This window comes from Diadema antillarum, unplaced genomic scaffold (assembly GCF_040938485.1).
Source record: "Diadema antillarum isolate AM-2024a unplaced genomic scaffold, OU_Dant_1.0 seq00000906_RagTag, whole genome shotgun sequence".
Taxonomy (NCBI): Eukaryota; Metazoa; Echinodermata; class Echinoidea; order Diadematoida; family Diadematidae; genus Diadema; species Diadema antillarum.
In genome coordinates this window covers 40,897-65,178 of record NW_027271764.1, presented here as the reverse complement: position 1 = coordinate 65,178, position 24,282 = coordinate 40,897, and the positions used below count along the sequence as shown (strand labels likewise).

Genomic DNA, 24,282 nt, shown 5'->3' with positions numbered 1-24,282 from the left:
TATCACAACATCCTTTCTTGGCAGGAACGGTACATCTCAAAGCTAGAGGTTGGCACACCAGCGAGTATCAAATTAACACTCCTCAACAAAAAAGCCAGAATCTGGTCTATCATCAGTGGGGGTGGCATTTCGCTCCTCTTTGGGTAAGCTTTTCTTTGTTCGCATTGTACAGACTAAATTCCTAAACTACCTTAATAACACTTGTTCAAGTTGAAGTTCAATTTATTCTTTTTTTTCTCCATGTCAACATAATCGATAACATATATGTAATGTAAACACTATGTACATGGAAGTAAATCAATATCAGTCAACATTAGTCATCAATACAAAAATGGTGACATTATACTTTTGATGGGGAATGCCTTTACCTGCAATATGACTGTTATGCATGCCAATACATTTTGGTTGTGTAATAAAATTTTACGCCAGCCATTGCAAGACAATATGTACAGGCTGGTTGATGTTCTCAAAAATACATTGCAGGGTCAAATTACAGTGCTCTTTCAAAACATATCTCCAGGACAATTGCACTAGATTATCATGGCATGTATATAGGCTTGATAGATATTTCTGTTTTGTTTTTAGTACTTCACTTTTCATCATTTTACTGCATGTAAACAATCCTCTATCCTTTCGTTCTGCAGCTGATAGAATGCCTGTCGTAATTCTCCCTTTTTCAATTTAAGCTTCAATATGTGTCTTTGCAATACGTTTGAATTAAAACTTGATGATTTATTCATTCACTTTGGCAGATCAAACAACATGATCGTGTGCGATTTGGGCTATATAGGAACCCTTTTCACTTTCTCATGAAAGAAGAGTCAAAATAGTGTACTGCAAAAAAGGCATCAACAAGAAATAAAAACAACAACCAACAACAAAAAAATAAACAAAAATAAAACGATGAAATGACCTATCTGAAAATATTACCTTCTCATAAAGTGATACTGCACGACACCTTGGTTGTGCGGAGGAAATCGGCTGCTACGCTCAGTTCTCCGGACCGGTGAACGCTGACCAAATGTACGGCTTCACCAAGACAGTGATTGACCTCATGCTGGAAGAGCCACACCCGGATGGCAAGGTTCTCATAAGTGGCAGCCAGGCCATTGACGTCACAACCTTATTAGCCAATCGGACAGGACCTGGAGAGGTTAGGATCTCCTGATCAATGAATCTCTATGCAGTTCAATTTGTTTGTTTGTTTGTTTCACTTCTACATCAGAGAAGATGGCTGGATAGCCCATATTATCAGCTGCTCTGGCTGAGTCTTCCATGGGGTCAAGTTGGATGTGAGGCATTCATCCTGTTATGCACACTGCTCTTTGTGATGAGTGAATGAAGCGGGGTCTTTTACTTGCATGATTTGTGACTCTCTCACACACGGGACCCCATTTTATGACCTAGCGGAGGGAGTATTTTATATCTTAAGGCATGCCATGATAACACAAAACATTACTAAGTTAGACAAGGGAATCGAACCCGGGTCCTTTAAGGCCGTGTCACACCTTTCCGGGCAAGCTACGCGGGCTTGGGGCGAGGAGGTATTTTCCAGCACGCAGGAGATTTTCCGCAGGAGATTTTCCGCGGGCGAACAAGAATGTTTGCAAGTTTCGCACTTGTTTCTTACCTACTAGACGCGTGCTACTTAGCTTCTACTTGCGTGCATTCCGTGTGACCTAAGTGAGAGCTTTGAAACCGATCCGTTTTCTGTTACGAGCGACTTATGGGTTCTGAGAAGTACCTGCACTGGAGTTGCCTGCGAGGTGCTGCCGGTAAGGGTCTCCTACTGGTATTCTGCGTGTACCTCTGCGAGTGAACCCCCACGACTCACTCGGAACAAGTTTTGAGCATTCTCAAGGCCTAGTCATACAGTATCTGGGGAAGTTTTGCGGCTTGACTTGCAAACAAATTTGCTACCCGGAGCTCTACGCAGTTGGTCCGCACCTGACAGTACATAGCGCGTATCTCGCCTGTAGTTGCCTGGAGGTGCGCACGCAAGTCCCATCTAACCGCAGCCAAGTTTTGAGCACGACCCAAACTTTTTCCGGGTGAGTCGCGGGGATGCCCGGAGAGGTCCACGCAGAACGCCAGTAGGAGGCCCTTAGCGGCAGCACTTCGTAGGCAACTCCCACGCAGGTACTTCGCAGTCCTCGTATGCAGCCAAGATAATGACATTCCTTGGGACTTTTGCCATTCCTTCAGAGGAATTCCTTCACTGAGTTGTCAGCCCCCACGTGACTGGTACACAGGTCACAAAGTATACCCGCAAGTAGAATTTAAGTAGAACGCGTCCAGCAAGTAAGATGCATGCACTGACTCGCCCAAATCCTTGTCCGCCCTCAGAAATTGTCCGGTATGCTGGAAAATCCCTACACGCAACAAGCCTGCGCAGCTTGCCCGGAAAGGTGTGACAGGGCCTAAACATAGTTGCGGGTAAAAAGAATTGCGTGCGCACCTCCGGGCGACTACGGGTGAGATACGTGCTATACATATATAGGTACTGTCATGTGCGGCTCATCTACGGGGACCTCCGGGTAGTAAAAATTGTTCTTTGCAAGTCGCACGCAAGGCTTGCCCGGAAAGGTGTGACACGGCCTTTAGATCTGGAGAGAGACGCGCTATATTGACTGAGCCATATCACCGCCAATCAGGACATCAATCCGTAAAAAAACCCAGAAATTTGGCCTTTACTCCTATTCTGTCCAGATGTGGCACCTGTATTACAACTACACAGTGAAGGCCATACAAAATGCAAATGAATACGCAACGTATAACGCTATATGCCCAGATATGGATGTCAATACGAACGGCATGGTAGAATACGAAAGTAGTGCAAATATTAATGAAAGAGGGTAGAGAAATGATGGAAAGACAGCAACATTGATAATCAAAACTTCTTATTATGAGAGTATTCTTAAAAAGGGGGAAACTTTCCGTGCAAGCAAATACCTGCAGAAATCATGAAAAGGAAGTATTTTTTTTTGTTAGCTGCTGATGAAAGATATGAAAACGAACATTATCACTTCAGTGCAATTATCTGTTGTTTTCCGTTAATGACAGGAAACACATGATACATGGTGATTAATTTGAGTAAAAATGTAAACAATCTTCAAAGGACGAAACATTGATATAACACAAAAACATAATTTTACGAGAGATATCAGAGCCCCCCAAATAATCAATAAATACATTGCTATTGTAACCCAAAAGGGGAAAAAAAATGTTTATGTCGATGGAAAATATTGTTCCACAAAAATGCAAAGTTTATAGGACGTGGACCAATTAAAAAGAAAACAACTAACAACTGTATACCAATTATAACATGTTTATGCTAAATTGATCTATGTAGGCCTAACATTGTACCATGTGATCATTAATGTCATATGATGCCCTGTTAACAGTACTTGTTTTGAAATACAAACGAAATAAGATGTCAATGTAACATAATGCCACAGCGCGGAAATTTTGAGGGATCCTGGGCCAAGGTCGACGATGCGTGGGTTCATTATCTGCTGATTAACCTAGATGCATAATAGTGCCGAGTTATACTTACAACACAAAATAGACGGAGCGCTATTAAATTCGAACACGTCCATGGAAGCGGTTTTTTTTCTTTTAAGTTCATTACTGAAAATGGTAGATCGCAAAGGATTTGGGAAACGGGATGGTAGACAGTGTTTTCGACATGAAATCCCAGGACTGCTGCAGACAGCATGTGACAGAAAATGCAAGTTAGAAGGTTGATTTCTTCTGACTGCAAAAATACCGCTCAAATGAGGAAACGTAGTTGTTTCTATTATTTTGATTATTATAATGATGATTATAATTATTATTATCATCATCATCATCATCATCATCATTACTATCATTATTATCATTATCATTATTATTGTTATTAATATCATTAATATTATTATAATTATTACTACTACTATTATTATTATTATCATTATTATTATTATTATTATTATTATTATTATTATTATTATTATTATTATTATTAATATTATTATCATTATTATTGTCTCGCCCACCGGAGGTGAAGGCGAGACTAAGGGATCCAAATGGCGTCCGTCCGTCGTCCGTCCGTCGTCCGTCGTCCGTCACAAATGTTAAAGTTTACCTGCAAGACTCTCTTATGATGCATAACTTGGCAACTGTTACAGCAATGGCAGCCACACTTGGGTGATAGAAGCACTAGGGGCATCTTCATCTTATGGTGTTGTCAGAGGTCATGTGATGATGTCAAAGGTCATTTGAGGTCATATATTAAAGAGTATGTGCAAGACTCTCTTTTCTATGTTAAAGTTTACCTGCAAGACTCTCTTTTGACAAATAACTTCACATAAGTTGCTTGGATTACAACCTAACTTGGGTCATAGATGCACCGGGGGTACCTTCATGTTATGGTGCCGTTAGAGGTCACAGGATTAGGTCAAAGTTTATTTGAGGTCATACGTTAAAGTTCACTTGCAAGACTCTCTTATCACATGTAACTCGACACATGTTGCTACAATGGCAATCAAACTTGGGTGATGGATGCACTTGGGGTACCTTCATGTTATAGTGCCGTAAGAGGTCACATGATAAGGTCAAAGGTCATTTGAGGTCATACGTTAAAGTTTACTCGCAAGACTCTCTTATCACACGTAACTCAGCACATGTTGCTACAATGGCAATCAAACTTGGGTGATGGTAGATGTCTCTTGGGAAATTGAAGGTAACCACAAGGTCAAAGGTTACAGACAGGGGTCAACGAACTTTTAGGGCCCAATGTTATGCTTTTAGGGCGCGTTTTGATTGTATAGCTCATAACTTTTGATCCGTATGTCCGTTTGTGACCAAACTTGGACGGTAGCTGTCCCTTGGGGAGTTAAAGGTCATCACAAGGTCAAGGTCACAGAAAGGGGTCAACAAATTTTTAGGGCCCAATGTTAAGTTTTTATGGCGCATTTCGATTATGGCTCATTACTTTTGATCCCTTTGTCCGTTTGTGACCAAACTTGGATGGTAAATGTCCCTTAGGGTGTTGAAGGTCACCACAAGGTTAAAGGTCATAAGCAGGTCAATTAACTTCTGGGAGTTATAAAAAATATTAATTCCTTGTACGCGAATGGGCGAGACACAATTTGGCGATTGCCTTGTTATTATTATTATTATTATCATATTATCAATACTATTATCATCATTATTGTCGTTATTATTATTATTATTATTACTATTATTGTTATCATCATCATCATCATCATCATTATCTTTGGTCGATTACATGTATTTGTCTCCATGCTTTCTCCTTACCCATACAGGGACTGATGAGGGCGCTGTTGGAAAATAGACAACGGCTTATTGAAAACAAAGTGTCTCTCTACATCAGAACAACCGTGGGCCTTGTGGGTGCCTTCAACGAAAGACTTCCATCCTCGTTGCAAGACCTAGGTGAGTCCTAAATGTTCATGAGAGCTCTCTTGAACAGTTAATACAGTTCAAGGTCGGTTGCATGATTACCTAATAGATTAAATGCTGTGATATTTCTGCGAAAGAATTTCGTGTATAATACACTAACAATGACAATGAAATTACTGATATCCAGAGAGTTACATTGTTTTCACAGCTTTCCTAAAAGAGCACATGGATTTTAAACTTCGAATTTCAGAAGGAAGAGATTTCCAAACATCGGGTTCGGTGTGTCTGATAGATTTCAGAGCCATCACCGTTTTGGGAGTACATAAATGAAATTTGTCAGATTGTCTTGTGGGATAAGAATGTATGTCCATGTGTAATTGAAACATTTGTGACTATTAATCCAGTTAACGATTAAGAAGAAATCAGTCATGGCAATGGCAAAGGGAAAAAAGGGGAATATGATCTGGAGGTATGTTTACTATATGAAAATAAAGGTTTTAATAAAATCGTGTTCATGGCGCAGATGATGATCGAAATGGTAAACGATAAAAGCGATGGTACTCTGAGAAAGATGGGTAGAATGGTGTACGATGGTATTGACGCTAAGATCCAAAAACACGCCCTATTGTTGCATATAGTACATTCATTATGTTGATCTATAAACATGATAAAAACGCCAATATCATTAGCTACAATATTATATTCGTGTCAATAAAATATGAATTTGACTCCAGCAGCAATGACTGGCATGCAGTACCAGCGGTCGGTAAAGGCTTGTGCAAACATGATATCATATTCGCTAACATTAAAGTACACAGACAAACTACAATATACGACGTATCTCATTCCCTTTTCCAGCTTTATACATCAATATCTTTTTTAATGACTAATGAAAACATTAATGTACACATTCCCAGGATTTCCTGTACATGTCATTGGCGGAGAGGTGCCCATTTCTGACGTCATCAACTACGCTCTGGGAAAGAAGGCCATACCAACAAATTTGAATCGACCCCGTGTTTACACAAAGGTATATTTAAGTGCATTACACTCACAACCATAAACATCCGTCTGAATAACGGGAGTCTGGGTGGATATGGCGAGTTCACGAGGGGAACGTTTGACCTGTGAAATGATATTATAGATGTTATAACAGCTATAAAAAGAGAGAAAATGATTGGCTTATACCATCAGGTGGAAGGCCGATGAATAAAGAACCGTTGTGCCTAAGAGCAGAATAATGAGCCAATGAATTTTAATGGTGATAAACCGATGACTCAATTCGCCGAGGAGGATCCAATGAAGCGCCAGAGATTACTGTCAATCCGCTCGACCCATCGGACGTGTATCCTCGATAGGTATAAGTAGTAGCCCGTCTGACATTGTCTGAGAGCCTTAAGGTTATACATGTATACTATCATCAATTCTGTAGATGTTACACGAGATGTCGTCTTGGAAAGATGAGAGAACCCCATTATTATTATTATTATTATAACTATTATTGTTCATACAATGATGATAATAATGATAATAATAATAACATTATTATTATTATTATCATTATCATTATAAGTATTATTATTTATACAATGATGATGATAATGATAATAATGATAATAATAATAATATTATTATTATTATCATTATCATTACAAGTATTATTATTTATACAATGATGATGATAATGATAATAATGATAATAATAATAACATTATTATTATTATTATTATTATCATTATCATTATTATTACTATTATTGTTATTATTATTGTTATTATTATTATCATTATGACTATTATTATTTATACAATGATGATAATGATGATAATAATGATAATAATAATAACATTATTATTATTATTATTATCATTATAACTATTATCATTTATACAATGATGATAATAATAATAACATTATTATTATCATTATTATCATCATTATTATTATTACTATTATTATTATTGTTATTATTATTATTATTATTATCATTATTATTATCATCATTACTGTGCGACTATTACCAATCTTTCTGACGCTTTACATTTGTCACCTTTACCGTGCAGGTCTATAATGGATCAGAGGTAGAAACCAGGTTGGATTCAACAGAGAGCACTAATGGTGTCTCTTGCAATGGACACACAGACAATTACTCGCCAGACTCAATCTTCACATCGAGGACAACGGTAAAACATTGACTTTTAGTTGTTGTTGTTTTTTCTGCGTTTCCCATGTCCGGCACAATTTTTAAAATGACGTTTCCCTGCGTTTTCCGCGTTCGACACAATGTTCCCCCTTCTTGATATGTATTGGCAGGTGGTACATGCAGCCTGAAATCGCTTAGTTGCACTTTACGGACTCCATTTTTTCCACTGAATTTAGCAAGCATAATGGTATTTGTATACCATTAGATTTCTTATGCTCCTTTTAACTTCCCTTTACCCTTCTGTTTTCCTTCTGTTCTGTCGAATAAGATACCTTTTTTTATTTCAAAGATGTCTCGAAAATGAATCATCCACTTGGAATACTCTCTCGCCCCTCACCTCAGGCCGTAGCAATCGGAATGTTCCCCGTCGCCATCCAAAACATCTTAGGCTTCGACTCAATTTGCCACCGTGACACACCGTCAATTGCCGCCATTGTGAGGCCGAAGAGGTTGGTGAAGTTTAAAGGTCCAGGGCCCTGTTTTATGAAGAGTAATAATTGATTATACAGTTGATTTCTGTCATAAGCCTATGCCAGCCTGTGTGTTAAGGAAATTTATCATCGATTTTATCTTTTGATGAAACGGGGTCCTGTTTACCTTTTCGAGCAGTGACTTACTTTTTTTCTTCAAGATATCACATTAATAGTATGCATAGTGTAGGTCTGTTGTATCACAAAACATCCTACCATATAAAATGTTTGCAATAAAGCCTAAAATGTAAGGAGATATCAGTATTTTTCTCAATAAACCATGATTGTAGACGGTTTAGTCTGGAAACATTTTTATTATAACTATTGTTCACATTTTGTGTATTTAACAATACTTAACATAGATTATACAGATTCAAATTTTTACAGTGGTTGTTTCTATCCCTAACTCACATTTTAGAACTATTTTAAAGCTCCAATGCTGGGTTTTGTTTCATCTGCAAATGGTATGCCTTTAAACCCGACTTTTCAATCTCTATTTCTCTGTTTTTGTTTTTGTTTTTGTTTGTTTGTTTGTTGTTGTTGTTGGGTGTTTTTTTTTTTTTGCATTTCTGTGCAATTCCCATTGTTGTCGACTGTCTTGGCACTCTTTACATTCCCCTAGGAGAGTGATAATGAATAAGATTAAGCGCCATTAGCTCTGATCAGCCTGATTGAACCGTTTATTGCTGTTTGTGTGGTTTTATCTTTCTACGCCAATTTCACATTGACGCACTTGACGTAAAAAGAATAGGAGCTTTTAACCGCGACAATAAGCTTTAATACATCTAACATCTGCTATACTTGTTGGATCTTCTTGTTCCCATGTCAGCGAAAACACAGAAGAGACGTACGCCTGGAAAACGGGATCGATCACACTACCAGGTATGATATCGATATTTCGTTGCGTTCTCTAAACTTCTTGTGGTACAGAAGCAGAAGAACTAGACATGCTGGACATGAACTTAGAATCTGAACGAAGAAGAGCAAGAAGAGGCATATTTTCTTTCGACAACGCTGCTTGAGATGTTTTACCCTGTTAATGAACAATATTGTATAGTCTGCAAAAAACAGTCTCTCAATCAATGCTATTAACATTGAAACAAAAATATTCTTATAAAAATGTGGAGGTGGATGCAGCTAGTATCACTCGTTGATGTTAGTTAGTGCACATTCCCTCCTCTAGATACATTATGATATGTTAAGGGTGATATAATTCATCCTGTTTCTGAAAGAGATAGGTCAAGTGTTCTTTTATCATGCTAGAAAAGTGAAAATACGTTGAATTCTCTTTATATTTTCTTTACATTGTAGTCCGTGCATGACGTCACGAAATGTTGTAGGCTTCTCATTCAGTAATGGACGGCACTGAAACTTTGAAAATTCCTTTCATTTGAACGAATTGTCCGATTTTTGCTTCAACCTTCACTGATGTGTTCTAGTGATATGGTTGCATTTATGTTTCATTCTTCTTTAAGTCATTGCAATGTTCAACCGCAGTTCTTATCAGTGTCATCATTTTACGCTTTGACTCATAGTGTACAGAAGTATTGCCGATGCCCTATCCAAGCATTCAGACGTCACTGTCGTACTGAATCAGGCCATTGGTCCAGCAGCATACAAGTGCGCCCTCTATGCCGTGAATCATACGCAGGTAGGTCCTCCATTATAATTATTGATTTTTGTTATTACTGTCAGATATAAACATGCATGTATTACGTAAAGTCATAGTGGTGAAATGATTAAGTACAAATGAGAAAGAGAAGCTAATCACTATTGTGATTACTTTAAACTTGTTCATTCCCTCTTTATCATGAACGTTTTGGAAAATGGTGAGGGAGATAGAAAACAAGCACACACGCACACACACACACACAAACACACACACATACACACACAAAAAAAAAACTGTTAGGGAGTAGTTTTCATTTTTATATATCAGAGAAAAGGATACATAGATTGAAGTTTGGTGAATATGTCATCATAAAAAATATTTATTTTGTACTTTCAAGCTGGTCTGGGCACCTGACTGGTAAGAAAAAAAATCGTTATGCAATCGAGACAGGAATGCATGCATTGAAGTTCGGTGAATATGTCGTCATGATTAAAATATTGATTGTGTAGTTTCAAGCTGCTCTGACTGGAAAGAATGAATTATTGTTATCATCGGCGAACAGGTGCGGGGCATTATCATGATGGTTGGACAGGTGACGGAACGGCAGACCAGAGAGCTCATCCAGATTGCCAGAGAGAGGCGTGTCCTGATGATCGGACCTTGCACGGTAAGTTTCCATGACAACAATTTCGCTGGAGAGACCGACCAAAATCATCTCTACCACTCTGAATCTGCTCTATATTATCTTAACTGTGTTATGTATTGATTCGTCTAGCTGTGAAATAAAAGAAAAGTATACATTGTTAATTCAGAGAACTCGATCTGCAGTTGCAAGAGTTATCTTCTATGATTCTTATCGTCACCATCATCAATATAATTTTTATTAATCATTATTCTTTTTCTTATGGTTAGGTCAAACACGGGTTGCAAGTAAATGTCCTCAAGCCCGGTGCGTTCCGATGCAACCTTTTTGGTGACATCGGTGGACCCCTGCCGGACGTCATCGACCTCAAACTGTACCGCCAGGGCAGCGTGGTCTACCTGTCGCGATCTGGTGGTCTCTCCTCAGAGCTCTGCGCAAGCATCGCCCGCAACTCAGACGGCCTATACCTTGGACTAGCGCTAGGCGGAGGAAGGTGGGTACCATAAGAATTTTTTTCGAATTGCATGTTCTACGACGCAAAATGAACTAGCCGTCTTACAGCAACAATAAAAATAAAGATGATAAAAAAACATTAACCCGATCACAATGGGGTTATTTGATTGAATTAGCCGTTTCTGGTAACAGCGCAGGACTACATGGGACGTCCATGGGAGCCTTAATCTGATGCATGTGCAGAAAGTATTATGGTGGTCATCATGATTATGTTGCAAATCAGTTAAGGTCACTCGTGCAAATCGAACGCCTGTACCTTTGTCATCGTGGTGACGTCACCAGGCAGTCGATCTTTCCATCCCATCCCATTCCATCCCTATACATGGGAGGAAGTCCATTCCAAATTCAAACTGACTTTGATAGGAATATTAGAAGCTCAGAGTGAAAACAGTTAATCTTTCATGTCACTTTCAAAAAGATATTAGATAAATGTTACAACTTTGTGTGTTCAGCTAGAGGATGGAGAAACGTTGAAGGAAAATCGTACGCACATGAGTCAATGTATAGATATGAGTATATTATAAACAAGTTATACAAGTGTTTCGTAACAATTACACTAACTGCATCTTGGTCATATGGTTGCTATGGTGACAGATACACTGGTTCGGGAATCATGGACCACATCAACTTCCTGCAAGATGTTCCTGCTGTCAAGTGCTTCATTCTGATTGGGGAGGTATGTTTTTGTTTGTTTTTGTATGTGTGTATGTATGTGTGTATGTGTGTGTGTGTGTGGGGGGGGGGGGTTACATATTTTATGAGACAAGGGTTCGTAGGAGATGGGGATGTGGAAGGGAGGAGGTTCGAGGGAGAAATTGGGCTAGTGGGAGGTTCTCGTTTTTTTTTTTTTTTTTTTTTTTTTTGCGTATTTGCAATACATCTTATTCACACAGTTTCGCCTTGATATGCTGCATGATTCATCAATATACCTGAATTCCTCTGTTCTCTGATCTGTGTAATGATGGACATAGAATATCTTATTTATTTTCTGCTGTGAGCATTAAAATTAAAAAAAGGTGTTATTTACTTTTTTATATAATTGCATTATTTGAGTTAGACATGGTAGATGAAGTAAAACAAAAAAAATATATAAAAAAGTTGTGTGTGTGTTTGTTTGTTGGGTGTGTGTGTGTGTGCTCGCGCGCGCGTGTGTGTGTGTGTGTGTGTGTGTGGATGAGCAAAAATACATTGTGGGGGTACCATCTTATGTTTCGCGTTATATAGTCAGGCACTGCAGGGGTAAAAATGACATTGTGGGAGTATTTGTCTATGGGAGAATTAACGGGGTACTCGGTATATACCACAGGTACCTATTGTTGGGTTATGTGTGTGTGCATGTGTGTGTAGGTGTGTTCGTGTTTATGAATCTGCAGTATAAGCAATACTACCAGCTTTTAACATCGTATCTTGTCCATTGAATTAAAACTGGCATGGGATCGGGTAACGGATGTGTGATAAAATTAATGTGCAACGCTAGCCAAATTATATAATTAGTTTTCGGCTTCGGTTTCAGTTTGGTGTATGTTCATATTTCTCCAAAATAAACAATAAATATTATGGGAACGTAATATGTATTTTTCCCTTTTCTTTTTTTTTTCTTTTTACACGAACCAAATAAATAATTATGCAATGATATGACTGATCATAATCGAGATATTGTAGATGTAAAAAACCTCAGAAGCATGAAATCAATATACGAAAAGCTATAAAGCTTGTAGGAATTGACGGTGTCTGACGAAATATGAGATCATACCACCGCTATGAACTACATCGAAGCAAATATATTTTTCATTTATCTACAATGTATACGTGTTTATATAGATGTATGTATCAAATCTTAATTGGTAATTTCTTTATTGTCACACAGCCATGATGTTAACTAGATAAATATTTCAGTATTCTTACTCATCCGTAATGTTGAGTAGATGAATATACATATGACTTTGTGTCACAAGTATCTTGCGAAAAAACAAAACAAAACGAACAACAGCCCCCCCCCCCAAAAAAAAAAGAAGATTCTTTTCCAGATAGATAATGAAAAAGTGACTAAACAGAAGACAAGCCTCCGATAAGACAATGCAGGAGATAACCAACCATTCTCTTTTTTTTTCTGCCTTTCTCTCCCTCCATTCTTTCCTTCTACTCTGTCAAGTCGTGTCATTTTTTTTTGTTGGTATTTTTCCTGTCTTGTTCCGTTCTGTCGTAAAAATATCTGTGATAAGTGTTTGTAAATAAGTAACTCATAAGTTTGTTCATTTTTTGAGTTGTTCATAACCTACAAGCTTGCTTTTTAGTGGACTTCTAAATTCTTTTTTTTTTCTCAACTAAAGCATGCCATAACTTTGTATTTTTTTTTTTGCCAGTATGCATTCTTTTGTTTATCTGTATCATTTATCTTTTGCAAACTCGAATGTTCATGTTTATGATGTAATTCCAGATTTATTATGCGTTATGTTTTGTTGGAAAAAGAAGAATGAAAATAAATGAATTGAATTGAAATGAATTGAATGTAGAGCTGGTTTACCAATTTACACATCCCAGTGTTATGTATACCAGATTAAAAAAGAAAAAGAAAAAAGGTTGCTCCTAACAACGCGCGAGAGCCTACCACGATGCCTTCCCGACATGGCAATGATCACAACTGAACGCGAAACGAAATAGGAAACCAAATCCCAAGTGTGTGAATGTGGATTGAGTGAAATCAGCAATATTAGTAGAACACATCAGTGAGAGTTTTAAGGAAAATTCAAAAGTTATGAATCCTTAAAGTTTCTATGCCGTTATCGCTGGATAAAGGAGACTACGACCTTTCATGGCATTTTGGACAACAACATTAAGACAATTATTTTTATCAAAATATAGAAAATTCAGCGCATTTTCACTTTTCTACAGCATAATGTAAGAGCCCTTGACTTCTTGCAGAAAGCAGGGGGAATAATATTTGTCAATAACAAGTCGGTGGAATGCGTACTTTTCATGAAAAAGGAATTCCTTTTTTGGAATGCTCCTTATAGCTTATATTGTTATCCAAAATGACGTCATGAACTGTCGTAGTCTTCTTATCCAGCGATGACGAAACAGAGACTTTAGAAATAATAACTCGTGAATCAATTGCCCGATTTTCCTTAAACTTTCAGCGATGTGTTCTGATAATGATGCTTTCACTCAAGCAACCGGAGCTAGGTCCAGGGTGACACATTTATGACATATTTTATACGCATCGTAATCTCAATACGACGTCTTAATTGTAGCCATCATTATGTATGTCCTTCGGGTGACATTAGTAATGAAAATTCACACCTTCGTGTAGCCTTCGTGTGTGGTTCGGATGTCATTATGAGATCTTCTGTAGGCATCGTGATCGATACTTGGTTCGGCTATCATTATCGATTGGCATTTTTTGACCAATAAGTTCGGGGCCAACATCATATGAAATTGAAAATTCCATATTCGTATTGCCATCTTGTTATAACATCGGGACAGCGTGCCCCCCCCCCCCCCCCCTGTGAGTGAGGCGTTTGGCTTGGGCAACTCACCCACGCGCCCCGCAACAGGTGTTCTTTTTTTTTTTTTTTTTTTGGGCCACATGTTTCATTTTCTATATCAGCCGATGACAGCTGCACGCTTAGTTATATGACAGGTCCACAGCGGCGGGCAAAACACCCGTTTGTTTGTAATTGGCCAAGTAATGTAATGCCATCTCCTAGTTATACCTCATTTTATATCATTTGTTTTGTTTGAACGTATCTGAATAGTAATACAGTTGCTGCAATTACTGACATGTTATGGCATGAAATTGTGAATAGTAATAGGAATGGCGGCCAGCATTGACTGTAATGTATACTGTAATGTACACTGTAAATTTCATGTTATGGCATGTCATGTTACAATGTGTTCAATGTCATGCAATATCATGCAATGTAACATGATGAAGTAATACGCCTTCACAGTAAGTTTACTGCTCATGTATATACGTGGTCGTATGATATTTCCGTTGGAATTATTCCGTGACGCCCTGCACGCCACGCACTGTGACCCATTGTTTTGTCATTTGGCTATTTACCAAACTCCTTTCCACTTTCACCTTCTACTTCCTGTGCTCGTCTTTCCAAAGGTTGGCGGCTGTGAGGAATACGAGATATGTGACGCCCTCAGGAGCGGGCACCTGAGAAAGCCCACAATTGCCTTCTGCATCGGAACCTGCGTCGACCTCTACAAACAAGAGGTACGGTGATTTCCCTATTCCTCCTCAACATCATGCATCTTTCTCCATTCTTCCCCTATAATCATTTATAGACCTGGTTGGTTTTGGGTGCTGTTAGTAACCTTGTAGCGCAGGGAGAGAAGGGTGGGTCGATTAATTTTAATCTACCTTCATTCGCGACCTACCAGGTAACATTGTGTCAAGGCCCTCTCACTGTATGGTGAAGAGAGCCCAACCGAGTCTGCGAGTGTAATCTCAGGACTGAAATGACACTTTATACGCTTTAATGAGACCGAGGAGAACGATAAAGGCCAATGCGACACAATACGAATTAAAACATAAGCAAACAATCCGCAGCTTTTCGGACTTGCATTTATTCATTTATATATCAGTTTTTTTCGGCTAAGACTAACCTAACATAGCAGCAACTAATGTTTGCTGAAATAGGTTTCATTTGCAGAGAACAAGATGAAAATTAGAGTCTGAAATGGTGATATATCATTATTTTCTACATCAATTCATTGATCATGTAATCCAAGGTGACTCACGTGAGTCCGTCATTCATTCTGATCTTCCCGATGTTTGTGGTGCGTTCGACCATTCCTCCCTCCCTCCCTGTGCAAGACTTTTATTTTCAAAGCATGTCTCTTTGACAAAATTTTAACAATGATTGACCCTCCTCAACTCTTTCGTTATATAGTTTTGCCCAACACTTGTATGAACTAGATCAGTCATGCATGCAAATGAATTTAGATACTTATTATGGCTGGAAGAAGAAAATTGAAGAAACAGTTTCTCTCTGAGCGTACTAGTACATAAAACCAATGTCGAATACTTTGCTTCTCTCGCACTTCATACGCACTCTCGCGAATAGACCACTGTTGAGCGAATATGAGACTATAAAGTGTATTTATTCGCCAAGAATGACAAAGATATAGGCGCCATTATTGTCAATGTCTCGATGTGATGTCATTAATTTTCGAACTAAGGGGATTCGTGTGCTGATTTATTTACTTTTTTATTTATTCATCTATTATAGTGAATACAAGGATACGAAAATAACCACAATCCTAAACATGAATGAATAATGAATGAAACATAATAAACGAGTCATAGATAATGTAACGAGTGTACAAATAAATGGACAAATAGGTGAATAAATTGAAAGATGTATAAATTGTATCTGTAATTAAGGAGTAAACGAAGAATTCGGACTCATATATTGAATCTCCTTTTGCAGCCGGCTTACTTCGGGCACACCGGTGGCGGAACGGACAGCCTGCGAGAGAGTGCCACTGTCAAGAACGAGACCCTCGCCGCAGCTGGCGCTATTGTCCCCGACACATTCGAAGGCGTTGCGATGAAATTAGCGTGAGTGAAGCGTATCAAGCAGATAGATTTGCAAAATAAAACACACAACTAAACCCTTGATTTGTCTTCATCATACCTGGCAGTGCTATCTTCTTTCGACGCTGTGATAGATTTAGTATTCAATGAGTTTTACATTGAGGCCAATCCATTTGTTTGTTTAGATAGGACAATAATGTTGAGCGGACGCATTCAACTACAACATAAACATGTTAATTTCGGTTTCTTCAATATCTTTTCATACTTATCATAAATTGCACTTTTCTGTTTGCTTACAGGGAGCTGTATGATCGACTGGCTCAAGAGGGCGCCCTGTCTTCCATCTCTGAACCACCCGTTCCAGAAATTCCTGCCAACTTGAAGCCAGCGAGGCGACCACCTGTTCTTTCAAATTGACCAAACCAATATTTTACTAGAGTCACCAAAATCTTAGAAATATCTGTACGGAGCCGTTTTGCCTCTAACCAGTGTAAATCATCCTCCACTTCAAATCGAACATTGATGAATTATTGGACGAGACGTTTTTACCCACGGTGTCCTTCTCGACCCAGATGTAACATATATATACATATATATATATATATATATATATATATATATATATATATAAATATATATATATAAATGGGTACATGACAATGATGAGGTGATAGTAATGGCAGGCACATGTAGGTTCCTTTGTAAGACCAGTGTTAATACTGAAGATGCTAACTGGGGCAGGAAGTATAAAGTCAAATTCTTTGATATAATAGAGAATTTATTAAGTCAAATTTTCCATTACTAGACTGGACTTTACCATATGGTGGGTTTATTCAACCTTGAAATATATTTTAGGGCAGTGAAGAACTCGCTATTATTGTTTGACGTAGAATCATGTCAAGGAGCTTGGAATGAAAGACGAGTGCAATAGTGCAATATGTCTACCTGAATCACTTTTGCTTATTTGCAATTCACACATGACCTAAGCCAACTTCAAGAGATGCGAGAAAATTTGACTTTGGAGTTATGTCATGACGGATTTTAGATTAAGGTTATAGGAATAGATGTCAACTGTTATTATGGAATCATTTTGTTTCCTCAATGTACTTCGCGATCAATAGTTTCAGTATTATTCATTACATCGTCAGAAAAGGCCTTAATTATTGTCATCAAGACAGTTATACTACATCTGTAATATCCATCCCTAATTCATTCAATGAAACACCGTATAGGCCTACTCAAGGATGCCGGTAATAGTCTTTACTTGAGAATTTTATATTCGATTCACACCAAGAATATGCTTTTATCTATAATTATCATGGACGATTAAGATTATGGAGCTTATCGAAACTAAGCTGCCAAGTTTTGTTTCAAAAGAATGTGGAAAGAAAGGTACAGCTGAAGTTCCCTATACAGAAGATTCCCGACTTCAAAAGGAACCTGATGCCTACATCTTTCTAATAGACGAGATTCTTTATCTGCTACGTCACTCATGGCATGCTTGTAATATTATGAAAGGGTACCTACAGGACTGTAGCGGGGCTATGGCAGTGCGCTGTCTTGGAGAGTATCGTGCTTTACTTACGAACCTATCCTTTGTAAAGAAAAGTAAAGATGATGGTCGTTGTTTATTTTCTTTATTTTATCATTATTTATTATTATTTTACTTGCAGTCTGCATGACAATTAGCTCACGAAACAAATAGGCGCCCTCTATTTTTTTCTACTTTAGGAGTCACGTATATCAAAGTAATAACTGGTTTTACATGAAGCCATTACCACCATCTCAGGAGTATGTCATGACTGTAAATGTTGCCTAGCTCGGCTTGTGCAATACCGCTTCAAAATTTTGTAGCGGATTGTGCCGGATTTTTTTTTTCTTAAATGCGTTGAGAATAATGTTGCCGTCAGAAATTGGAAGAGACCGTTTCAGTAATATCAAATAACGTTTAATGGATGATAAGAATCTCAATCAAATTTACATTTAGTCTATCTTTACCTCCTAACGTTTAATCTGATAGCAGCTGTACAAATTAGGGACTGTATAGGTCAAAAGTATCCTCACGATTTTTGTTGTTCATAATCATATCTGCGCTACAGGCAGAGTCTAAAGTTGCTACCTATATATGCACGAAGAGTGTTGACGATAAGCGAGTACATGTACCATGATATTTGATTTATGCAAGTACAGTGTGTTATTTGGTTACAGCTGAGCTAGCTGCTGGAAATGTGAAAAAAAAAATACTTTACGGCAATAGCAAAGTATCTATAAGCTCAACTACGTAGTTTATTACCCGCACGGATTCTTATCATATAGAATGTCTATGTATCTATATCTTTGATATATGAAAGAGCCGAAGAATATCAACTGTGCTCATTTTTTTTTGTAAATAAGAGAACAATATGCACGATGTTGTATATATAGCAATGAACTATTTTGAATAGTTGTGATTTCTGTAGCTTTTTCACTGTAGCTTCATATTCATGGAAAGATATGGAATATCTGAAAAAATTTTCTTTAAAAATTCAAATGAAATCATATCCTTCATTTCAAATTTTCAAGAGCTGTAGCGGTTTAGAAATGATTACTGTTCAATGGCAAAAGGACATAACCATATTTGTCGAAAAATATCATACTTTGTTGTTGTTGGCTTTTTAAACTTGTATTTAAGAGTATACCCATCAACGGGAGAGCTGTAAAGGAGATGACGGAATTCTTTTGTCTAACTTGATTATATGGGATCAACGTCATCAATATTTCGCAGAAACATTCGAGATTTCCAAGTTTCATAGCTTTTTTAGGGGGTATTATTATAGATATTATCTAAAAGAAGTAAAATGTGGAATAACTTCTTTTTATGTGTGTGATTTTAATTCTTTACTCTTAATTAAGTTTAAGCGTACAGTGCACTTTTACTTCAAGCCGCGTAACATTTCACTTCACTTCATTTCATTTCTTTTCATTTATTTCATTTACATCAACGTGATAATTTAGCGCAGTGCAGTCCCACAGGGTATCCGGATTTTCATTTGTATATGGCTAACTGTTACCTCCAACAGATTATAGTGTGCAATGTGATCCAACAGAACTCAATGTGTCAATGGACTATGAATATTCATAACAATGAAAAATTAGCAAAGAGAGTGGGATCCCGTCGGCATGGAATGTTATTTTCTTTCCTCATTATTTTGATTATATATATATATATATATATATATGGATGTGTGTTGTGTTGTGTGTGTGTGTGTGTGTGTGTCTTTCTGGTCAGAGTCCCTTTGCTTGCATTAGATATATGATATTGGGAAGCATTATTGGACAAGACACAGAGACCAACATTCTTTGGAAGATGCCAACATATTTTGTTTGGTTTTCGAGATCATTTATTTTTTTACGGTATAATTTACAGCAGGATGATACAACCAGTTATTTAAGATCAGTAATATTGCAAACAACACTGCTACATTAAAGCTATTGTTATGTACGTCATTTCATAGTAAGACAATTATACACTCATACGAAAAAGATATAATTACATGTTACTGGAAAAGAAGGCACAGTTGATTCTGTAACCAATATATTATTTACATATTAAGTTATATTAAGGAACAAGCAAACATTGATCACAGAAACCTGGTCGAAATATTGCTTAATATACACATCAGTTCAAGTGGAAAAAACATATCCAATTCAAAAAAAGTCAAACAAAACACACCAGAAATATTTTAATCATAACGCACGTTTCTTTCCAGAGCTTTACATAGTGAAAAAGGAAGATTCATTTAGGATGTCTGAAGAGTCTTGTGCGTTTCGAGTAAAAGCATGGGATAGTGCAGCGAAAATTTCATAACAGACTCAATATTAGTATCATATACCGTATGGTTACATAATGAAGGAAATACACTCCTGTGTAACAAGAGTTTTCATTGAATACATGATTAAAGTGATGATATTAATAATCTGACGTAAACCTAAGCAATGTCCTACATTAAAACGAAAACAATACTAATCGTATAATAAGTATCTCAATGACATACTAATTCCTGTAATACACAGACTACTCCGTCCATTACAATATTTTACAAACATTTTGACTGACAACAAACAAACAAAAACAAACAAACAAACAAACAAACAAACAATTAAACAAACTATTTATTTTCCCCCAGCTGACAAAAAAAAAAACAAAAAAAAAATCATTAGCATCATTCTTTGCTTGGCCATAAACGTCATACTGTCCTATCGGAAGAAAGCAGGCCCTATAGATGTCAAAGATACGTATCACCTTAAGACCGTAACATACGTATCATCGCTATATTCCACTAAGCAGCGATTACCTGCTATAAAAGCTGCATAGGGTATTAATGAATCGGATTCCATATCAAGTCAAGTCACGCGTCAAAGTCATGATCCGGACATCGAAACAATTCTTTCACGACCTGTCACCCTGCCGGCAGTATTCAAGACTTCCATTTCTTGACCATGGATTTTGACCATCACAGTGAAGTCGATCAAGTTCGATAGTTGTATACACATTACAGCAGTCGTAAATATCTACTAGAGCGGAATTAAAAAAACAAACAAAACAAACATGCACTGATCGTAATACTGCCTACACCATCAGCAAGATGATTCGGAAAACTCGTTACGCAGCGGTGCACTGTTCCACAATCACGAGGGGCATGCAAAACGTTTTTTGTTCTTCCCTTTTCTACAACAAAATGGCAAAAAAACAAAACATTAGTGGTGATAATGACAGCAAAAGACAACATCGTGTCCTACTCATAGTACTACAATCACAGCTATTAATGATAACGATAATAAGTAACAATGATAATGATTACAACAATGAATTCAGCGACGAATGTTATGTCGGATTTCTATATTAATAGAGCCCGAGGCATATTCATTTGCGGTTGGATAACATGACCACAGGCAACTGATGTGTATTGAGAGCAGTGCCACAGGCTTATTCACGCCGGATAATATCAAAGCCGCACATGCGCAGTGCAACGTTCTCTGGCCCCAGATTGACGCCTGACCCCTAGTTGCCTGTGATGGCGCTGTGGCAGATGCATCACCAGTGCCTCACTAACCCCGAAAAGGCTGTAAGATATGGTTGCTCGTATACGAGTTTCACATTAAAAAGAAAAAGAAAGAAAGAAAGCAAAAAGCCTTTGAAATGCACATCAAATGCATTTGCTTGGGAGTGTTTGAAGGGGAAAGATAGGCTAGGTTATTCTCAGCATTATCCCAGAAAAGTCGTTTCCCGAAATTGGGACGGGCTTAATCGCTGGTTTCCGCCATCTGCCTTGGATGGCGGCCAAGGTTAGACACTCTTGTGGTGGCTCGTGCATGGGCAGTCGCAACATTTTCATATTTCGCGCAGTCACATTGCATGATTAAGTATATTACGCGTTTATAAATGCATGACGAATTGTATCCCCATGCATGTTCTCATTTAATTTCTTAATTTAGGAGTTCGAGCAGAAATGGAAAGGGTTTTCTAGGGTAAAGCACTGAAAAAAAAAATCACCTGCTCTTTCTCTCTCTTCTTCTCTCTCTAGAACATAGATAGATAAATAAAGAAACAAATAATTAAGTAAATGAATGAATAAATAAGTAAACAGATAAACGAATAAATAAATAAATGAACAAATAAACGAATAAATAAATAAATAAATAAATAAACAAATAAATAAACAAATAAAAAGATGTGGGAGAGAGAAAAGATCATGTTGTTTTCATTGTTAGCAGCAGGGTACCATGTAAGCAAGCTTTTGCCAGTTTCGACAGTTAAACATCAAACACCAGTGTTCTGTACACATACATGGACTCTTTCTCACTTTATCAGAGCTGTCACAAACTCTTTCAGACTTTACAGGCCTAATTTGGGATATCAACATCCGAATAGTATTTTGAAGTCTGAGAACTTAACATCGTCGGGACACGACTGCACATGCAGGCGATGAGAAGATCAATGTATAACTGAAACCTACCATTAAGTGTACACAGCATATTACTTGAAACCAGTGGCACACAGCGATACTGAATTATTGTTGATATTTTTGCGATTTCTTTACAAGTCGATGGTGATAACTGAATCCGATTTCACACGGAAGTGCGTTAAGGATCAAAAGGATGAAAAGAGGTATTACCTAACTTGCTGTCATAGCTATGGTGAAATGATGAAGTGTCGTACAAAACAGGAACAATCCGGCAAGTGCATTGTGTGCTGATTAAAGTGGTAAATACCACTTCCGATACTTATCAATACTACATGTTTCAGACATTGCAGATGAGGTTGTTTTTTTTTTCCTCTGTCTCTTTCTCTCTCTCTCTCTCTCTTTTGAAGGCAAAATGTTTAAGTATAGCTATGTCAATACTATTTGGCCACCACCAGCCAGATTTTCCTATGTAGCCATGGAAGCGGAAACATGTTATTCAACTTCTCCTCCCACGAAAGGATTTCCTACCACAACTGTCTGCAAAGCTCCATCATCAAAGCCAGCTCAATTCGAACCAAACCGTCTCTGAATTATATGCACGACTCTCTTCCCGGAGCGCTTGCATCCCCGAGGATTTTCCCGTACTTATCTCCGCGATCACGCGGGAAGTGTTCTATTTGAGTGTCGCATCGGGTCGACTATTCTATTCTGGTAAATTATCATACAGGAGAGAATGTCTTCTCTAACCCTAATGCGATTGGAAAATAGAATTAACGACGGAGAACAGCAGGCTCAACTAAAGCAGAGCTTACGATAGCCTTCCAGCATTTTAGGCATTTTAAAGTTCCGCGTATTCACAATTTCGATATTACGATCATATTATCGGCGCATTAAAATTTAATTTCAACTGTAACATCCACTCTTTCTCTGTCCCATTTGCCACGAGAATATAATGCACGAATTATTATGCACATACTGTCGCTGTTTTTTGCTGTGTCCAGATATATTTTCTGAACTATACCAGAAATGTAATGGCCCTGGCCTGCCTTTCGTTGCCATCGTTTTTGTTCGAATTGATTTGACTAACCTGGGCAATATTTTATTCTACACATTCCCATCAAATTCAGTCAAATATGGTAACTGATGACATTCGCTAGCTCGAGTTGCACAAGACGAGGAAAGGCAGTACCCCTAGAAAAAAAAAATCTGTAGAACCATATTTACCTGCTGTGATAAGTATGACGCTCGAATGTTCTTCATCATACCTGGCGAACTATGAATATACGCCCGAAAATGACATGCAAGTTAAATCGCTCTTTCCTGGCACCATAATTTCCAGTTCTTGCATAATTCCGTTTGAATCAGATAAAGAAAAATGAAGTTTTTGCTGATATAGTGTCAAACTGCCGCGGGCATTCGTTTTTTATCACACTTCTATAGAAACTACGCCACTGTGATAAACTTTACATTGGTCATTATCCATGTTATCAGTGAAGTTACCTTCACTCATAACAATTTCGCTCCAACAGATGACCAAGATTCGCTTGAGACATTTTTTACGCTGTGATTAGGTCCTAGTATAAGCTTACACTTTCTGACGAATTAATAACATTTTTTGTTCCTTTCTTCAAGCATGCGTAATTACTAATTAAAGTTTACTTTGGTTAAGAGGAAAGTCAAAGAAAGAGAATACTCGCACTATAAATATATGAAAAGAAACAGAACATTTCCAACATTTTTAGAAATCGTCACTTCAACTTTAAAATTGCCATGGTAAATCATTGCAAATTAAGTTTGATTAATCTGAAATGGGTAGTCTAGTGAGATTTGCAATTCGAATTTGAACGGTTAATATCTACTATAAGAAATACGAAAGACTATGGGGACAATTTGAGTGGTAATTACGCTGGCATAAAATCACTAGTCAAAACGTTCGGAA

At 37.6% G+C, this 24,282-nt stretch overlaps 1 protein-coding gene across 1 annotated transcript in view; it reads left to right on the top strand.

The window, feature by feature from the left end:
- Nucleotides 1-16,815, top strand: part of LOC139741129 (ATP-citrate synthase-like) — a 30,641-nt gene extending 13,826 nt beyond the window's left edge. The window contains exons 7-20 of the mRNA XM_071651716.1: nucleotides 25-143; nucleotides 943-1,153; nucleotides 5,310-5,439; nucleotides 6,324-6,436; nucleotides 7,470-7,589; nucleotides 7,952-8,058; nucleotides 8,909-8,961; nucleotides 9,615-9,730; nucleotides 10,254-10,358; nucleotides 10,604-10,827; nucleotides 11,442-11,523; nucleotides 14,962-15,072; nucleotides 16,292-16,422; nucleotides 16,698-16,815. Coding sequence (XP_071507817.1) covers nucleotides 25-143; nucleotides 943-1,153; nucleotides 5,310-5,439; nucleotides 6,324-6,436; nucleotides 7,470-7,589; nucleotides 7,952-8,058; nucleotides 8,909-8,961; nucleotides 9,615-9,730; nucleotides 10,254-10,358; nucleotides 10,604-10,827; nucleotides 11,442-11,523; nucleotides 14,962-15,072; nucleotides 16,292-16,422; nucleotides 16,698-16,815 — 1,740 coding nt within the window. The remainder of the gene's footprint in view (nucleotides 1-24; nucleotides 144-942; nucleotides 1,154-5,309; nucleotides 5,440-6,323; nucleotides 6,437-7,469; nucleotides 7,590-7,951; nucleotides 8,059-8,908; nucleotides 8,962-9,614; nucleotides 9,731-10,253; nucleotides 10,359-10,603; nucleotides 10,828-11,441; nucleotides 11,524-14,961; nucleotides 15,073-16,291; nucleotides 16,423-16,697) is intronic.
- Nucleotides 16,816-24,282: the final 7,467 nt, after the last annotated feature.